This window comes from Pseudopodoces humilis, chromosome 6 (assembly GCF_049639895.1).
Source record: "Pseudopodoces humilis isolate 2021_Gansu_Grassland_sample_001 chromosome 6, ASM4963989v1, whole genome shotgun sequence".
Classification (NCBI taxonomy): domain Eukaryota; kingdom Metazoa; phylum Chordata; class Aves; order Passeriformes; family Paridae; genus Pseudopodoces; species Pseudopodoces humilis.
In genome coordinates, this window is record NC_142205.1 from 3,148,448 (window position 1) to 3,166,403 (window position 17,956).

Here is a 17,956-nt window from a genome sequence, read left to right on the forward strand (position 1 = left end):
TCTCTTTTAGTTTAAAACAGTAGCCCCTTGTCCTGTCATTACAGGCCCTGGAGAGCCTCTCTCCATATTTCTTAATAGAAGCATAATTCCCCTTTAGGCACTGGAAGGGTCTCTGAGGTCTCCCTGGAGCCTTCTCTTCTCCAGATGAACACCCCCAGCTCTCCCAGCCTGGCTCCAGCCCTTGGAGCATCTCCATGGCCTCCTCTGGACTCTCTCCAGCAGCTCCACATCCTCCTGCTGTTGGCCCCAGGGCTGGGGCAGCTCTGCAGGTGGGGTCTGACCTGGGCAGGGCTCAGGGACAGAATCCCCCTCCCCTGCTGGGGGATCAGCCCAGGGTGCTGTTGGCTTTCCAGGCTGTGGACACACATTGGTCATGTCCAGCTGTTCATCCACCAGAGCCCAGTGCTGCTCTCCCTTCACCCCCTGCCTGTACTGACATCCCGCCCTGCCCTTGCACCGGGCTACGGAAACAAGACGGAGAAGTTGGGTGACATAAAATATTCCCCTGGGTAACAAATCAATCCAGAGTCCACTGCTGCACTCTGCCCTCAGGGGAGGAAGAGGGGTTGGGCCAGCTGGGGGATTGCTCCCTGGAGGAGACCCTGGGGAGGAGGTGGGATCTGCCCTCCTCACGGCCTGAACATCCACGATCCTTTGTCCGTTCTTCTTGACTTCTCTTGCTTCCCTCAGAGACCTCCTTGTGGAGTAAAGAGGCCTGCTATCAATTAGGCCTGTGAGACAGCTGGTTATAATCCCCTCTTTGATGTCCTGGCACTCAGAAATCCCTGGGTGCTCCCACTGAGAGAGAGGAAACAGCCCAAGCTACAGGCTGGCCCTGCAGACTCTCCTCAGCATGGGAATCTCCCAGGTCATGAACCTGCCCCTGTTCCTGCTCTCCTGGGGCACTGCTGTCCCAGCTCTGGCCAGCTTGATGAGGTTTGGGTGATACCCAGAGCACCAGAGAGGGATTTGGAAGTAACACTGGGAGGGATTTGTTCTAATTTTCCCTGTGACTGATCCTGGCCATAAATTTATTGGTTGCCTCTTTCATTCACATATCGGAGGAGACAAAAACAAATTTTCATGTGGAGAAAACTCATCAAATTATTTTTGCCAAAGCAGATGAGAGAGAAAGAAAAAAATTTGGAAAACAAAGGCGAAGTTTCAATATTGAAACTTTTCTAAGCAAAACTTTTCTGTTAGGGTAGGGAGGAACACACATATCAAAGTACTTTATATTAAAATTTGCTGACATTTAAGTTTACAAACCAAACCAAACTAAACCAAATCAAAACTCAAGAGGAAACAGGACATTGTGGGTCATTTTGAAAAAGACAGTTTAATTTTCTTTTGGCCCAACTCCTTCCTCACTAGATTCTAAATCTGTTGATAAAGGACCATTATCAGCCTTCTGGATCTCCCCTGGGTGCTTCCACATCCTCATTATCCAACTTTTCATTGAAAACATACACATTTTGATGCTTGATATTCATCTGTGCATCTGCTGTGGAGCACTTGTGGTAGCCCCACAACCTAATGGTGCCCAGAGGTCAACGATTTGCACAGTTAAACTCACAAAAACAAGACAGTGAATACTTTGGAGTAAGGAATCACCATTTTACAATAGGAATTCCAGCTCCTACACCCATGTTCCTGGACTCAACTGCAGTCCAAATAGATTTCATTAGCAGGAATAACAAGTAACGAATTGTTCCCAAATGATCACATTCTTTGTTTTGCTGTTTGTTTGGGTTGTTTATTTTTTTTTTCCTGTTTGTTAATGGTAATAAACAGCTCAATTTGCTTTTCATTTGTAGGCCTTTTCTGAGTGGTTTTGCGGACATTCCCAAATTTAATGGAAACATCTGTCTAGTGGGATGGTTTTTACTCTGTGCCAGTATTTGGGGGAATGGATGGCTCAGCACTGATGTCAGACTTGGTGGTTTCTGCCGAAATCTGCAGGGCCCAAACTCCACTTTACCTGTCAAAACCTGCCATAGTGTTTGTGTTTCCTGCAGGGAATGAAATGGAGCAACAAGCAAATCAGGACAACCAAGGAGAGGATGAAAACAAGAGAAAACTTGCCAGTGCTGAAACTTTACTGAGTGACCAGCCTAGCGCCAGCAGAATGGGGACAAAAAAATACATTCACAGTGGGGTGGAGACCAACAGCCACTCCAGGAGGAAGGATTTAACCTTGAGAAGGAAGACAACAAACTCTGGGTACAAAGATCTCTACAGGGTGACAACAGTGGTGACCCCAATGCAGACACCTAAATTCAGTGTATTGCTTTGCAGAGCACTTAAAAGTGCCCACAGCACTGCCTGGGTGCCTGCCAGACCCTGGAGAGGGCTTCCTCACCTACAGCTGGCTCAGTCCCTCTGTCTCTTCACAAGCAAAGTGATTTCTCGCTGACTCTGACACCTTTTCCAAAGGTGTGTGGTAGAGCTGCCTCCTTGATGATGCAGTTTGGAATAAAATAAAGGTTCCTTAGTCCCCTCTGAACTTGAAATGCAGTCACTCCTGAGCTGGAGAAGAGTGAGAGGAAGGCGTTTAAAAATGTCAAGAACTAAATAGGGAGACAGAAAAATGGACTTTCCCAGACCATTTTTCTGAGGTGGTTGACCCACGGTGACCATCAGGCAGTGTTGGACAGGGAGGATGACTCACATCTGCCAGGGGAGCAGCATTTCTTCATCTACATTTCAGCACTGCCAGATGGGGACCTCAGGGCTTCCAGGAGTGACTCCTCCAGTGACCTGGGGAGATGTTTCCAGCTGAGTTTGGAAGAAAGATCCCATGGAAAATCCCTTATGGAACAAAACAGCAGTGAAAAAGATGGGTTTATGAAATTAACCCTGTTGTGAGCCTGATCTTGGGCATGGCAGGGAGCAAACACTTATCTTTCAGATGCTTTTCCTTGGAGGTCTCTGTGTCATGACCCAGAATTGTCCAAACCCAGTGCCAGCTGCACAGGCAGAGCACCAAGCTGCACAGCCTGGGCAGAGACAACCATGGGGGACATCCCCCAAGACAATCCAGGTGGTTCTCCCCTCCAGGTGGGAAGTGTGACCTGTCAGGACCATTGCTAACAGGGACATCAGGGTTATTTCCACACAGAACTGCTTGCCCAGACTCCTGCTTTTCTGCTGTGTCCTCCAGAGTTTGAGTGCAAAGTACAAGGCTGGTCTCCCCAAGCACCCAAACCATCAGTGACCTAAAGGGGAGTAAATCCACATGGACCAGCGGGGGAACGTGGATGGTAAAGGCAGGAACAATTCATTAGGTGGGATGGATTCAACAAAAAGAGGCTGCAGGGGCAGAAAACCTTTAAGAAGTTGTTTGCCAGAAGGGTGAAATCCAAGGAAAGAATTGAACTACTTAAGGAAGATGACACGGACATGAAACGAATGAATTTGCAAGGAAGAACAGATATGTTTCCACTGCAAACAATAAAATTTCCAAGAACTGGATGCAGTAAATGGCATCTCCCAAGGCACAGCAGCAGAGGTTCAGGGACTGGGACACACATGAAGCCCAAGTGATTTTGAATGGGATCATGGCTGATCCATGGAGACCTGCAGTGGCAGGCAATCCTTTCTCCAAATGTGACAAATGCCCGTGGTATTTACCTCCAGAGCCACAGAGGGGTACAGACAGGAGGAGAATCAGGAAAAGGGAGAAGAAGATGAAGAGCTGCAAAGGAAGAAGGCGCCTGAGGGATTGCCAATGCATTTGGTGGGGTGGCAGACATGATCCTATTTCTGCAGTGTTGCTCTCCAATGGCTGATCTGAATTCTGCTGTGAGTCACCCAGCTCTGCTTTGAGCAGTAAATGCTTGGTTTAGGAGCAAATTATTTTTTGTTCCATACATTAGGCTGTTAATTTAACCACCTGTGGTTTCTCTGAGTGCATGCTGAGGGGTGTAGAGCAAGAGTACACAGGGAAGGAACAGACCTTTTCCAGCTGAATGCTGGAATTCATCCTGACAGGCTGATGGCCCCATTTAATGTAAACACTCTCCACTCAGCCCCCTTCCCTCCCTGCCTTTGACTTGAGCAGCCACAGACACTGGGAAAGTTCTGTTTTGAATGTAAATACTTTCCCTTGCCCTGTCCTTGCAGCAGGAAAACGAAACCGCCCACGTCCTCATTCCCCTGACCTTTGGGGGAAGTTCATGGATCCTTCCTGTAGGAGAGCAGCAGCCATGCTGCCCACTGGGGTCGTTAAGGGATGCTAATTAATCCCAAGAAAAGTCTGAGCATCACATGTGTTATGAAATAATGGAATTGCAGAGTGGTTTGGGTTGGAGGGACCTCAGGATGATCCAGCTCCAACCCCCTGCCATGGACAGGGACACTTCCCAGGTTTCTCTGAGCCCCATCCAACCTGGCCTTGTGTGTTTCTGCTTCTCACATCTCAGCATCAGCAGGTGGGCAAAGACCTAAAGCTGTGATGGGACAAGCTTTGTGTGCACCACCACCCTGTCCAACACCTTACTGTCACTACCTGTCCTAAATGGAAAGGTCAAACTGGCAGATAAATCCATGTTTTCCATGAGAAAGTCAGTGGGGTCCTGCTTTCCTGGAGTACTGGCCAAGTGATGGAGACTACAGAAGAAAGGGTCAGGTCAGACCAGTAAAATCACACAAATGACTTCTCTATCTCTGCCTGTCAGCAAAAATTAAGCCCTTCCTTCAGAGACTTTTATACATATTTCCCACTATTCCTGCACGGAAGGAAATGTGTTCAGTGCTTGGCAGCACTGTGAAGGAAGCAGGGCTGGCTCCTCTCAGGCCATCTGGGCAGGCAGAAGTGACCCCTTTATTTTAATTTTCAGGACACAGCTTCAGAATCCACCTGTGGAAATGTGCATCTGAGGGAAAGGTGTTGACATGCCAAGGTACCAAGCTTCAGAGCCCATCCTAAACTCCAGTTTTTGGGGTAGAGAATGAAATGTGAGAGTGGGGAGATTACTGGATGTATTTCACATGAGGATGTCTGGTTTTAATTTCTCGGGAAAGCAATCCAGGGTGCAACCCAGCCATATGAAAACAGACACTGAGGTTGCCTCTGCATCTTGTACCACTGGAGATAAATGCCTTGGGATGCCCCTCCTGGACCCTGGATGTCCTTCCAGAAGAGCATGGAGCTTCTCTCCATCCTGTTTTCCTCGTCTACCTTAGGGATGGCACTGGGCATATTTCAGGGAAGGAAATTGCAATCCAAGCCTGGTGAGCAATCAGGGCTCTGTAGGCATGGACAGCAACAGGAGGTGAGACATCCACCTGCTCACAGACAACACAGAAATCTTCACCTGCTGGTCTGGTCCCAATTTCTTTGTCTACCTCCACACCAGAAGTTATTACATTCCTTGTCTGCCAGAGCCATGGATGAGAAGGGAAGCACTGATTATGAAGCTGTTCAGGAAAGGGGACTCAGGGAGGGATGAAATGCAATGGGAATTGTTCCCTTCTCCTGGGTGGCCTTCCCAGGAGAGCAGAAGCTCTCTGCCAGTATCTGCACCACTCCTTTGCCTAAATGCTGGCAAAACTGCAGTCTGCCTGCATGCAGATACTACAGGGTGCTCTCCTGCCTCCCACATCCATCTGGATCCACTAGTTTGAGCTACTTCAGTCTGGGAATAATGCTGCTGTCTGAACAGCCCCTGAGACAGAAGAGGCTGAAGCACTAAAGTGATTAAAGGGGTTGTGCATCATGAAGGGTGGATCAGTCTGCAAAGAGCCCAGGGGTGCTGCAACTGTGTGGTGTCACTGGAAGTGGAGCACAGCATGATTTAATCCCAAATAATCCAGTTTTTGCAAGGCAGGAGAAAGGGAGAGATGCAATATCTGGAAAATCCTGCTCTTTGCTCCTTCGTTCTCATTACAGAGAAGGTGGGGAGGCCCTGGCACAAGGTGCCCAGAGAAGCTGTGGCTGCCCCTGGATCCCTGGAAGTGCCCAAGGACAGGTTGGATGGAGCTTGGAGCCACCTGGGATAGTGGAAGGTGTCCCTGCCCATGGCAGGGGGTGGAATTAGATGGTATTTGTGATCCAACCCAAACCATTCTGTGATTCTATGATAAACCCTGAGTGAGGAATACGAAGAAAACAAACCCTGTGATGTAAAGTCACTCTGCTTTGTTTCCCCAAACCCCCACAAGCCCGTGGCTGGCTGCCAGCTGGACTTCATACTGCATCCTCACAGCTTTCCAGAGAATTCCTATGGAAGGAACCCTGGGAACAGAAGTAGCCCATGGCTGAAAAGCTTTTCTGGTGCAGTTTGACAAGAGTCTCTGAGAGAACCTGGCTGCAAAGGCTGAGGTTCAAAAGTTGGAAGCTGCTCTGAACCCAAGTCCTCTGCTCTCAAACCAGGACAAGAGGCAGCTGATGGTGCCATCACTGCTGTGTTTTCTGTGTGCCCCATGCCCTTCCAAATTGTGTTTCTGAGAACACAGCTGGGGAGGGAATACAGGTGTCAGGTTCTCTGCTGGGAACTCAGGGGAGAGGGCAAGAAATAATATAATTTCATCTTCATCTGGTGACCTAGAGGCTCAAAACGGAGTCCCTGGGTTTTGGGGTCAGTGCCCTCCGTGATCCCTGTCATTACTCATGAGCTGTTTCTCAGTGATTTCTGGATCTGCTCTGAGGAAACTTGAGCTGGAGAACAGCCAGGTTTGAGATGTGACACAAGCCCGCTGTGCTGGTGACATCTCCCCTCAGCAATGCCTGGCTCCACATCATCCTCCTGCTGCAGGGGAGATTCCTGTCCCTTTCCTGGTCCTGCTGCCCTAACCCCCTCTTGCCTCACTGCCACAAAGATACCCCCACTCCTCACTGTGCTACAAACTATCAGTTTTAGGCTTAGGATATTATTTTTCCCTAATTCCAAACAAGTTTATTTTTTATCCTTTCCCTACATAAATGCTTTCACCAAGGTTTTGCCCCTGACTGAGCTCTGGCCCTTCCAGCAAAGCCTAGGGCCAGATTCTTGTGCAGTGGGGGCTGTTCCCTGCCCAGCGTTTGTATAATTGATCCTTTAATTGGAGATCTCTTGCAGGGCTGCCTTATGGCTAATTTCTTTTTCATGTCATGGGCATTTTTTGTAAGGTTTGAAGCTTTGTTCTTGGGTGTCTCAGCACTTGCAGTCTTGCATTGCAAGAGCCTTGCAGGGGAGCACAAACAGGATTTCTTTAATTCAGGAGATCAGACAGGGAAACCCCCGTGATTTCCTCCAGGTTCTGACTCACTGGGGGAAACACAGATCCCATTAACCATGACAAATAAACTCCTGGACACAAGAGGAACAAGTTTGATTCCAGGTCCTGCAACCAAGTGTCACCAACAATCCCATGTTACTACAGCTCCAGGGACACTTCTTGGGCAGATCTGTGTTGGAAAGAGCTGTCTGGGGCCAGTCCTGTATTCTCCTATCTCCTGCTGACCTTCCTTAACTGAATGCCATCAATGTACTCACTGTGAACAAAGGGGAAGGCGGCTTGGACTTGGCCAGTGCAGGGATTTCTCCAGCAGGAATCCCTTGTAAATGTTTATTTTAATTTATTTTTTTTTTTCCAGCTACTGGAGGGGGTAAAAATAAAAGTTGCATTTCATGGGCCTTAATGACTGAGCTGTGAATTGCCTCGGGTTGGAAACTGCCCAGGAGGAGGAAATGCCCTCCCTTGATCAAGCTGGCAGTTGGTTTTGTGCCACCAAATCTGGTGGTTCTTGGGCTTGGCTCCAAAGGCATCAGCTACAAGCCCTCTTGGAGAAGGGCTATTCATTAGGAGCAGCTAAAAACCATCTCCTGTTCCAGCCACTGCAGTTAATCCATCCCTGGGCTGATCTCTCCCATAAATTAAAGTGCAGGGAGAAGTGCAGTCCTCTGCTACCACGTGACAGTTCCATAGAGCACCAAATCAGAGAACACAGGGCAGGCAGAAGTAGAATCAGGGAATCACAGAGCCATTAAGGTTGGAAAATCCCCCTAAGATCACAAAGTCCAACCATTCCAAGTGCCATATCCACATGGCTTTTAAATCCCTTCAGGGTGGGAAATCCACCACTGCCTGGGCAGCCTTTGCTGGTGTTTGACAACCCTCTCCATGAAGGAATTCTTCCTACACATCATCCTAATGAGTCAACAAAGCTGATTCAATAGAATCATAGAATCAATACAGCAAGTTATCCCATAAGGAATGATGCAAATAAATCTCCTGCTCTGTACCTGCAAGGATAGAGATCCCAAGAACCAAACTTTGTGTTTTGCCTATCACCTTTCACAGGTTTGTCCATCTCATGTTGTCTCACATTTGGCAGAACAAACTCAGCTTGTTACAGAGACACAGAATAGAAAATTTCACCTGATAGACAACGAGAAAACTGGGACTTTATCCCAGAAGGATCCCATAATATTAAAAGGTGCTATCAGCCCTACCTAGAATACAGCACAGTAATCACAGCAGGTAAAACTCCTATTGATCCATCAGAAGATAATTCAGGTTGCTTTTCCAAGGAAATACACTTGTTTTGTTAAATATAGTAAAGCCATCAAACCCAGCTTAATATAGATGAATTTACTGTTATGTGGTGTATTCTGGTATGGGTTCCAAAACTCCTGTTGAGAGATTTTGTAACATTTTGCTCACTGAATCCCAGTAGTTTCAAGTTTTTCAGGGTCTATTTTTTCCCCTGTTTGTGGTACACTCCTTATAGCAACTCCTTTGAGATGTACCAGGACTCTGCCATATAAAAACGGACATTTGGCTTTAAATAGTTTTATTTGGTGGTGTAGAGGGTGGACTGGAAACAGAATAATTCCTTACACAGGCCATGGAATATCTGGGTCCTACTCCAAATCACTGCATTGCTTCACCCAGGTGATGGGTAGGAAACACTTGGGCTTCAAATAACTGTTTTTGGCTGATTGTTTCCAAACAAACAGGGAGTGTTTCCCTGTTTTTCTGCCACCCTGGTGTCTTCTGCACTCGGGCAGATGGTGGGAATCAACACTGTCTAATGCTTTATACAGCTGCATAATTCACTCACAGGCTCGTTATCCATGTGCCTACTTGTAATTCTCTCCTGTGCCCTCCTGCAGGATGGAATTGTGTTTTCCCTGGAGGGAAACCCAGCTCCCAGGTTGTTTTTCTGACGAGTTTCTCTAGGCAGACACAATCCCTGCAGGTGAATCCGCTGTTCCCCCAGTGGGCTGCACACCCCCACATGTCCCCGTGCCGTTCCCACTGCACACATCCCTGCTGTCATGCCCCAGGAAAGACACTCTGGCAGGCTGCTGCAGAGCCCTGGTGCTACTGCAGACACTCTGAGTGGGAAAAAGAGAAGCACAAATCACACCTGAGGGCTGCTGAAGCAGAAGCAAAATTTGTCAGGGAAAGCAATTTCCCCTCACTTTAATGATTTAAAAATAGTCTTGGAATAGTTCAGGAATGGTTTGGGGCCAAGTGCTGTCTTTGTGAGAAAGGGATATGGGCTGGAAGATCTGTCCGTCCATCCATCCATCCATCCATCCATCCATCCATCCATCCATCCATCCATCCATCCTCCATCCTCCATCCATCATCCATCCATCCATCATCCATCCATCATCCGTCCATCCATCCATCCATCCATCCTCCATCCATCCATCCATCCTCCATCCATCATCCATCATCCATCATCCATCATCCATCATCCATCCATCATCCATCCATCAATCCTCCATCCATCCATCATCCATCCATCCCTTATCCATCATCCATCCATCCATCCATCCTCCATCCTCCATCCATCATCCATCCATCCATCCATCCATCCATCATCCATCCATCATCCGTCCATCCATCCATCCATCCATCCATCCATCCTCCATCCATCCATCCATCCATCCATCCATCATCCATCCATCCATCATCCATCCATCCATCATCCATCCCTTATCCATCCATCCATCATCCATCCATCATCCATCCATCCCTTATCCATCCATCCATCATCCATCCATCATCCATCCATCCATCCATCCCCTATAATTTAATGAATTTATGGTAATTTTGCATTAATCCATTTGATGGGATCATCCTGTGGTGACTCTTTCCTGGATGATGTTCAATAAATGCAACCAGAGCATTTATTATATATAATATATTATTATTTATTATCTATTATCTATTATTATTATTATTATTATTTTTACTAGCAGCTTTTGACCCCACCAGTGTCTTTGCTGGTGTTTTTAATCAGTGTATGGTTCCTGTGAACCAGGACCAACAGGAGACTTGTGGCAGATGTGCTCTGGGCCATAAATAATTATTCCACAGAATTTGCATTCCTTTTTCCATGTCAGTTCTGCCACGCCCACCACAACTCAGAAAATTTCAGGAGATACAAGGAACTGCCCTGACAATCAAAGTAATTAAATGTACTTTAATCCTTCACCTTTTTTTATCAAGTCCTGTGCAGAACAACACTAAAGAAGTGTGGGTTTTTCCTGGGATTGTGTCTTGTGGTAGATTTTCAGTATTTTCTGATGTCTAACCAGATGCTGGGCTTGCTCTGAACCTTCCTTCTGTGAGTGAGAGTACAGAATTTTCAGGCCTTTACCCGTCTGCCCATTTTTATAAGAACTTGGGATATTAGAGCACATTTAGCACATTTTCAGATGCCACTGGGGTTGATTATGGGCTCCACCCAGAGCAGTGTGACCAGGTCAGGAGAGGGGACAGGGCTTGGAGCCACCTGCTTTAGTGGGAGGTGTCCCTGCCTGTGGCAGGGGGTGAAATAAGATGAACTTTCAGGTCCCTCCCAGCCCAAACCATTCTGTGATTCTATCATGAAAGAGTTCATCAGGTGGTGAGTTCATCACAGGCAGAGTGATAACACAAGCCCTTTATCTATTAGGAAACCATGCCAAATGCTCTTTTATCAGAGTGGAATTAGATTCTTCATTTCTACCAGAACAGATTTAATCTCACATGAAATGTACTTTCACAGTGTTTTCCCCATCATTTATTTTACAAGTGGCACTTCCTGAAGCTGAGCACGGCAAAGTTGAGCTCTGTAAAACGCTTTGTGAAAGGGCTCCTGCCCTATGTCAACCAGTCAGCAACTAAAAAGATATTTATATTTTGGTTTGGAGGAGACCTTTCAGAGCCTGGCTGGTGTAGCAGCTGCCTGTCCTTCAGGTGGAAAAGCCAGTTCGCTGTTCTGAATCACACCTGGAAATGAGCAGCAGCTTCCCCTGCAAACACAGCAAGTCACCAACCCAAGGCAAACATCAGACTGTCGGTCTGGAGGGTTTTCTCTGCGCTCAGGGATCTCCTCAGGCATTCCTTGGCTGGATAACCTGCTGCTTGTGGATGGACAGGGTGGAGGGAGCCTCAGGTTGTGGTCTTCACCCCTGTGTGGTATTTCCTCATTTCTCACTATGTGTCTTTCTCACACCAGTCTTGATTTCATAACAAACATGGGAGCCCACTATGGGAGACTAGACCATGCTTAAAAAACACAGGCACTGAAGTACATAACTCACCATCCTGGGTACTGGCTAGTCTGTCCTTGATCCCAAAGGATGGCCATTTCCTCCTAGGTCCTTCTGAGGTGCTGATGGAGAAGGTCTTGACCTCCTGGGATGGTCCTGTCTGAGGACTCACATTGACTTCAGGTGTTCCCCAGGTGAAGAGTGATGGGAATCAGGCTTCCACCCCCCTTCTATTCTTATTTACTTCCATTTGGATGAGGTTTGAGAGAGCAGGTGACAATCTGCAGGGGGTTCTGGCTCCCTGACCACCTGGCATAGGTGTCCTACTGCAAGGACAAACCCAGCACCTAACTTTTAACGGGATTTTCCATTAAGAAAAGAGCCAGTGAAGCCTCTACAGAGTCACAGAATTGTTAAAGCTGAAGAAGCCCTCAGAGATCATTGAGTAAAAAATCCAGACTAGGATATATCCCACTTTTCTGCAAATACCTGCAGTGCAGGCACCGTCAGCTCATTATTTGTGCCTGGATATTTTTGTAGTCACAGAACCATGCTATGGTTCGGGTAGGAAGGGACCTTCAACACCACCCATGCCATGGCCAGGAACACCTCCCCCTATCGCAGATTGCTCCAACCTGGCCCTGGACACTTCCAGAGATCCAGGGACAGCCACAGCTTCTCTGGGCACCCTGCGCCAGGGCCTCCCCACCCTCACAGGGAACAATTCCTTCCCAATATTCCATCTATCTCTGCCCTCTGGCACTTTAAAAACACTGTCCCTTGTCCTATCACTTTCTGACCACTTAGTAAGTCATTCTTCCTCCTTCTATAAACCTCCTTTAGGCTCTGAGGACTCCCTGGATCCTTTTCCTCTCCAGGTGAGCACCCCCAGCTTTCCCAGCCTGGCTCCAGAGCAGAGGGGCTCCAGCCCTTGGAGCATCTCCGTGGCCTGAGACAACCAAAGGGAGATGAACCCTATGCTACAAACCAGCCTTAAACTCCTGGCCCTACATCTCTGAAAAGTCTCCAGGTAAATTCTCTTGACAGGTGTTTGCTCAGGGAAGAGAGACCCTGCCACAAAGCCCAGAACCACCTCCCAGCATCCCCACACAACAGCCCAGGACAGCTCCACTGCTCCCCACACTCGGCAAAGACACGACCTAAACATGAGCTACAATTTCATCTTTGATTTCATCTTGGGTTGAACAACCTGCTGCTACAGATCCTCATTAGCCACAGAAGCTGTTAATTGTATTTAAACTCCTGGTGATTGCCTCCAGTGCTCAGGGACTGTGACTACACATGCAAGAGGGAGTTAAAATACTCAGCTGATAAACGGACTGTGGCGGCATCGGGGCGTTTGAGCTGATTTAAAGAAAGAATCATTGCAGATTATTCGAGCGTGGAGAAACGGCTGACAGCATTTCAAACCCTTGTTATTTGAAATTTGGGGTTATTTCAGCTTTTCAGCACCTATGTGATGAATATTACTCCTGTGTAACAAATGTGGGAACTACTCTGCAGAGAGTGGCAGGGATTTGTGCAGACTCAGAGACACTGAGGAAGGCGTGAGTACGGAAGTTTCCGAGTGCTGAAGGACTTTTACGTGGAGCTGAGAGTCTTTTGTCACTTGAAAAATTTAATTTTACTAAAAATTTTAATCAGACATCAGTGAACGGTGTGACTCAGTGATGACTTCTTGCAAATTCATGTCAAAGAGGGAAAAAAAGAAGTCAAAACATTTGGATATTTTTCAGAAGAAAGTAGATCACTTATTCGTTTCACTTGGATGCCTTTTGAAGGCTCAATATGAAATGTCTCTGAATTTTAGTAAATTCCCATTTACTCTTAAGTTGAAACAATACATTGCTCTTCAATTGAAAGTTACTTTGTTTTTCATAAGAATTTCACTTCTATTTAAATGTGTATCAATATAATTTTCAGTTGGTCCTGAATTATTTCACCTAATTTTGTCTAATGAAATAAATAAAACCCATTCTACTTTACCACTTACAACCTTCTTTTTTAGCAGAGTTGGCCCCAGCATGTTTCAGCTTGTGGATTTGCAGTAAAATGTACTGATTTCTGCAAGTTTCAGAAACTTTTCACAACTTGCTCTCTCCTGAGCTATAAAATCCAAGATTAGAAGTTTCTGTTCCATTCTTGACAGCATTGAACGATTCTCAGATTTGAATAGGAAATTGCAATTAATAAAGGGGGTGGGGGAATCAGAGGCAGAATAATTTGTAGTCATAAAATAAATGAACTTTTGCTGTGTTTGTATTATACATATAATATGGCAGGAAGTAAAGATCAAAGCTGTGTTTATAAAGGACTTGGCCAGTTCTGTGCTCGGAAGAAGCAAATGGGTTCATGGGAGGTACCTAAAGAATGAAGTTTGGATTTTTAGCTGGTGGAAATCATTGTGCCTCCTTTGACTTCTCTGATTAGCATCAGCAGAGAAGCTGGCTCAAGGGTTTCAAGGCAGAACAGATATGGTAAAACAAAATAAAATCATTTTTTTTCTACTGAAAAGTATTTGCCTGAGGTTCCTTCTCTATTTCAAAGTACTGGGAGTAACTCAGAGGAACAGGATCCTGATTTCCAGCTTCATTAGCTGGAAGGTTGTCAGGTGGCTGGAACTAGACAATCTTTAAAGTCTCTTCCATCCCCAATAATTCTGTGATTTCATGATTTTAAGGTGTAAAGGTGCAAATGAGGTTTGGAGCTGGTCCCTGCCCTGGTTGGCCAAGGAAGGGAATATCAGAGTGGGGCTGCCCAGAGAACTCAGCCTTCAAGTACTGGCATCTCCCTGAGCCCCACAATTCCCAAACTCTTTATTTGCAGCTTACACCACCTCCCCTCCATTCCCCCCAATACCTGATCACTGAAAGGGAAACTGAGGCATGGTCAAATGGGATAACTCATCCCAGGTCTTGCAGGGAGAGGAGCTCAGTGCAGCCTTACTGTGCCCTGCCTGAGTAATACCACCAACTGCAACACTCCCACAGGATGAAAATTCCTCACAGGAATGATTTCACCCCCGTGGAGAGCTGAGCCAAACCCCCAAAACCCCCCTGACCCACAGGGAGACACTGGAGCAGAGGCACCAGGCAGCAGCACGGTGAGAGCAGACCGATTCCAGCCCTGATCCACCACTCCAGGGACACCTCAGCTCTCGATCCCAGTGGATTATCCCACTGGAGGCTGTCCCACAGCTCCAGCTGTCCCTGGGGAGACAGGCCAGGGAATCAGCCCCAGTGCTGGAGGGAGCTCAAAACCTCAGCAGGTCAAAATCTGCCCGGCAGCCACGATGCTGTTCCCACTGACTTGAGAAGCAGCCCCGAGCCAGAGGATGTGAGAAACCCTGGGAAAAAGGGAATCCCCAGTGTGATGAACGTTCCCCTGGCCATGGGGTTTGTGGGGACACAAGTGCCCCATGGGCTGTGGCACACGTGGGTCCCAGCTGGCAGATGGAATGCCAGACCTCTCTGCTGCGCTGAGCTCTGTGCAAAGGCTGCTGCTGCTACTCAGGAATTATTTTAATCTCTTTCTTCCCAGCTCCAGGTTCAGCTGCAGCATTCCAGAGGGTTAATCAGGTCCCCTGAGCTGGGTGCCTGCTGTCAGGATGGGGAGCACTGGCTTCCCTGCACATCTGGGCCACCGGTGCTAGAAGGGGACGCTGCTTTGGACATCACACGACCCTGGTGGGCTCTGTGCCTGCTCAGCCTCCCCTGCACGCAGGGGGGAGCATCCTTTTCACAAACAACTTGCCAGAACTTTAGAGCAAAACTCGTGAGACATCCCTAAATGAGCACACAGGCACTACAGCAGGGCCGCAGCTCCTGGGGGTGGTGGATCAGTGCTGGAAAACCAGATGGGATCTTCACCCATCACCCTTATGGATAATACCCTGTCCTCCCTGTCCTGCTCCAGGTCTCTGCACAACAACAGCAACCCGGGAAGTCAAGATCTCTGCCTCAGGCTCTGACACACTCCTTGGAGGGATAAAAACTCACTTATGTCCAGCAGAGGTGGGAGTCCTGGACCCACAAGGGCATATCCAGGTGCAGTTCCCAAACTGGGAGAACGAGAAGATAGAAAAACAGTTTGGAGACCACTGTGCCATAAAATCAGCCTGTTTGAAACACAGCTGCTTCCTCCTTAGCCTGAACTTCGTTAGTTAAAACGCTGAACGCAGAATGAATTAATTAAAGCAATTATTATGCTGTTATTTTATTCATTTGCTATCAACTTTGATTGATTATATGACTTTGCTTAATAAATATTGAATAAGTGTTAATTAATTGAATTAATTCATCGCTAGTTTATTCACCTATCAGTCACCTATCCCTCATTTCCATGCACAAGTTGTCTCTTGTAAAGTTTGTCCCGAGGAGCAGGCCCCCGGGGGTCCAGCCCCAGGCAGTGGAGCTGGGATGGGGTCACTTACCGAAAGGCAGGATGAAGAAGAAGGGGAACCAGCAGAGGATGAAAACACCCACGACGATGGCCAGAGTCTTGGCTGCTTTTTTCTCCCGGGAGAACTTGAGGAGCCGCACGGAGAGGGAGCTCCTGAAGTTGTGGCCCTTGCTCCGGGTGCTGGAGAGAGGCTCCTCCAGCACGCTGCGGCAGTGGATGCGCAGCACCACCTCCATGGACTTGTTCCTCTCCTTCTTGACCCCTGCCTCCAGGCTCCGGGTGGTCCGCCTGGCCACCACGTAAATCCTGAAGTACATCACCAGGATGACCATGAGGGGCAGGTAGAAGGAGAAGAGGGAGGAGAACAGGGCATAGCCCGGCTCCTCCGTGATGCTGCAGATGCTCTCATCCGGCGGCGGTGGCTCCTTCCAGCCCAGCAGTGGCCCGATGGAGATGACCATGGAGGAGAGCCAGACCACCACGAGGATGACCCCCGCCTTCCTCTCGGTCATGATGGTGGGGTACTTGAGGGAGTACTTGACTCCGATGTACCTGTCCACGGAGATGATGCACAGGCTCATGATGGAGGCAGAGCAGCACAGCACGTCCACCGCTGCCCAGATGTTGCAGAAGATGCGCCCGAACACCCAGAAACCCAAAACCTCCAGGGTGGCCGAGAAGGGCAGCACGGTGGTGCTGAGCAGCAGGTCGGCGATGGCCAGGTTGACGATGAAGTAGTTGGTGACCGTCTGCAGGTGCCGGTTGCAAGCCACCGAGAGGATGACCAGGATGTTCCCCACGATGGCCGAGAGGATGAAGACGGCCAGGAAGACCCCGACGCCCACCGCCTGCACATCCACGGCGAAAGTCAGAGTGGTGCCGTTGCCCTCGGGGCTCTCCTCCCCTTGCAGCCCCCAGGACCGGTTGGCAGCGCTCTGGCTGCCTTGTCCCGTCCGGTTCCCACTCAAGCTGCCATTGCTCAGCTCGGGGAAAGTCATTGTAGAAAAAGTCCGGGCTCCATTGAGGGCGAGGAGAAAGCGGTGCCGAGGCGCAGCTCCCCCGGCATGATCCCCGGCTGGCAGCCCCCGCCAAGACGCGCTCCGCACCTCGCTCCCCCGGCCGGGGCGGGGGGATGGAGGGGAGAGAAGGATGGAGAGAGAGACGGAGGGAGGGCAGGACGAGCTGCCCGTGGCCCCCCGCCCGCTTCACGCCGTCCGTCCGCGCTGCCCCCCGTCCCCGCTGTCCCCGCAGCTCAGCCCCGCCGCCGGCCCGCCCGGGGGGGCAGCGCGGTCAGAGCCGCGGTCAGAGCCGCGGTCAGAGCCGCGGTCAGAGCCGCGGCCAGACCCGCCCCGCCGCCCTCGCATGCCCCGGGGGCTGCGCTGGGCACGGCCGGCAGCGCCCGGCGGCTCCGCGGCTCCGCGCTCCGAGCGGCGGCGGCGGGAGGGGCCGGACAGGCCGGGGGCGGGAGGGGGGCCCGCGCGTCAGGTGCCGCCGGGGAGGAGGAGGAGGAGGAGGAGGAGGAGGCGGCAGCAGCGGCAGCGCTGCCTTGCAGGACGAGGCGAGCCCGGGGAAGAGTGAAAAAGGCAGAGGAGCCGGCGGGGAGAGGAGAAATGATGGAGGGGAGTCGAGGCGGGATGATGGAGAGAGTCAAGGCGAGATGATGGAGGGGGTTCAGGCACACTGGGAGGAGGCAGCCCCCGAGAGGGTCTCAGCACTGGGGTACAGCCCCAGGAGGGTCACTCAGAACTAGGGTACAGCCCCAGGAGGTCACTCAGAATTAGGGTACAGCCCCAGGAGGTCACTCAGAACTAGGGTACAGCCCCAGGAGGGTCACTCAGAACTGGGGTACAGCTCCAGGAGGTCACTCAGAACTGGGGTACAGCTCCAGGAGGGTCACTCAGCTCTGGGGTACAGCTCCAGGAGGTCACTCAGAACTAGGGTACAGCCCCAGGAGGTCACTCAGCTCTGGGGTACAGCCCCAGGAGGTCACTCAGCTCTGGGGTACAGCTCCAGGAGGGTCACTCAGAACTAGGGTACAGCCCCAGGAGGGTCAC

At 49.4% G+C, this 17,956-nt stretch overlaps 1 protein-coding gene across 1 annotated transcript in view; it reads right to left on the reverse strand.

Moving 5' to 3' along the window:
- The window catches only part of ADRA1D (adrenoceptor alpha 1D), a 39,185-nt gene extending 22,066 nt beyond the window's left edge, over nt 1-17,119 (reverse strand). Inside the window, exon 1 of the mRNA XM_005517935.3 lies at nt 15,934-17,119. Coding sequence (XP_005517992.1) covers nt 15,934-16,900 — 967 coding nt within the window. The 5' untranslated portion in view covers nt 16,901-17,119. The remainder of the gene's footprint in view (nt 1-15,933) is intronic.
- Between the last annotated feature and the right edge of the window lie 837 nt (nt 17,120-17,956).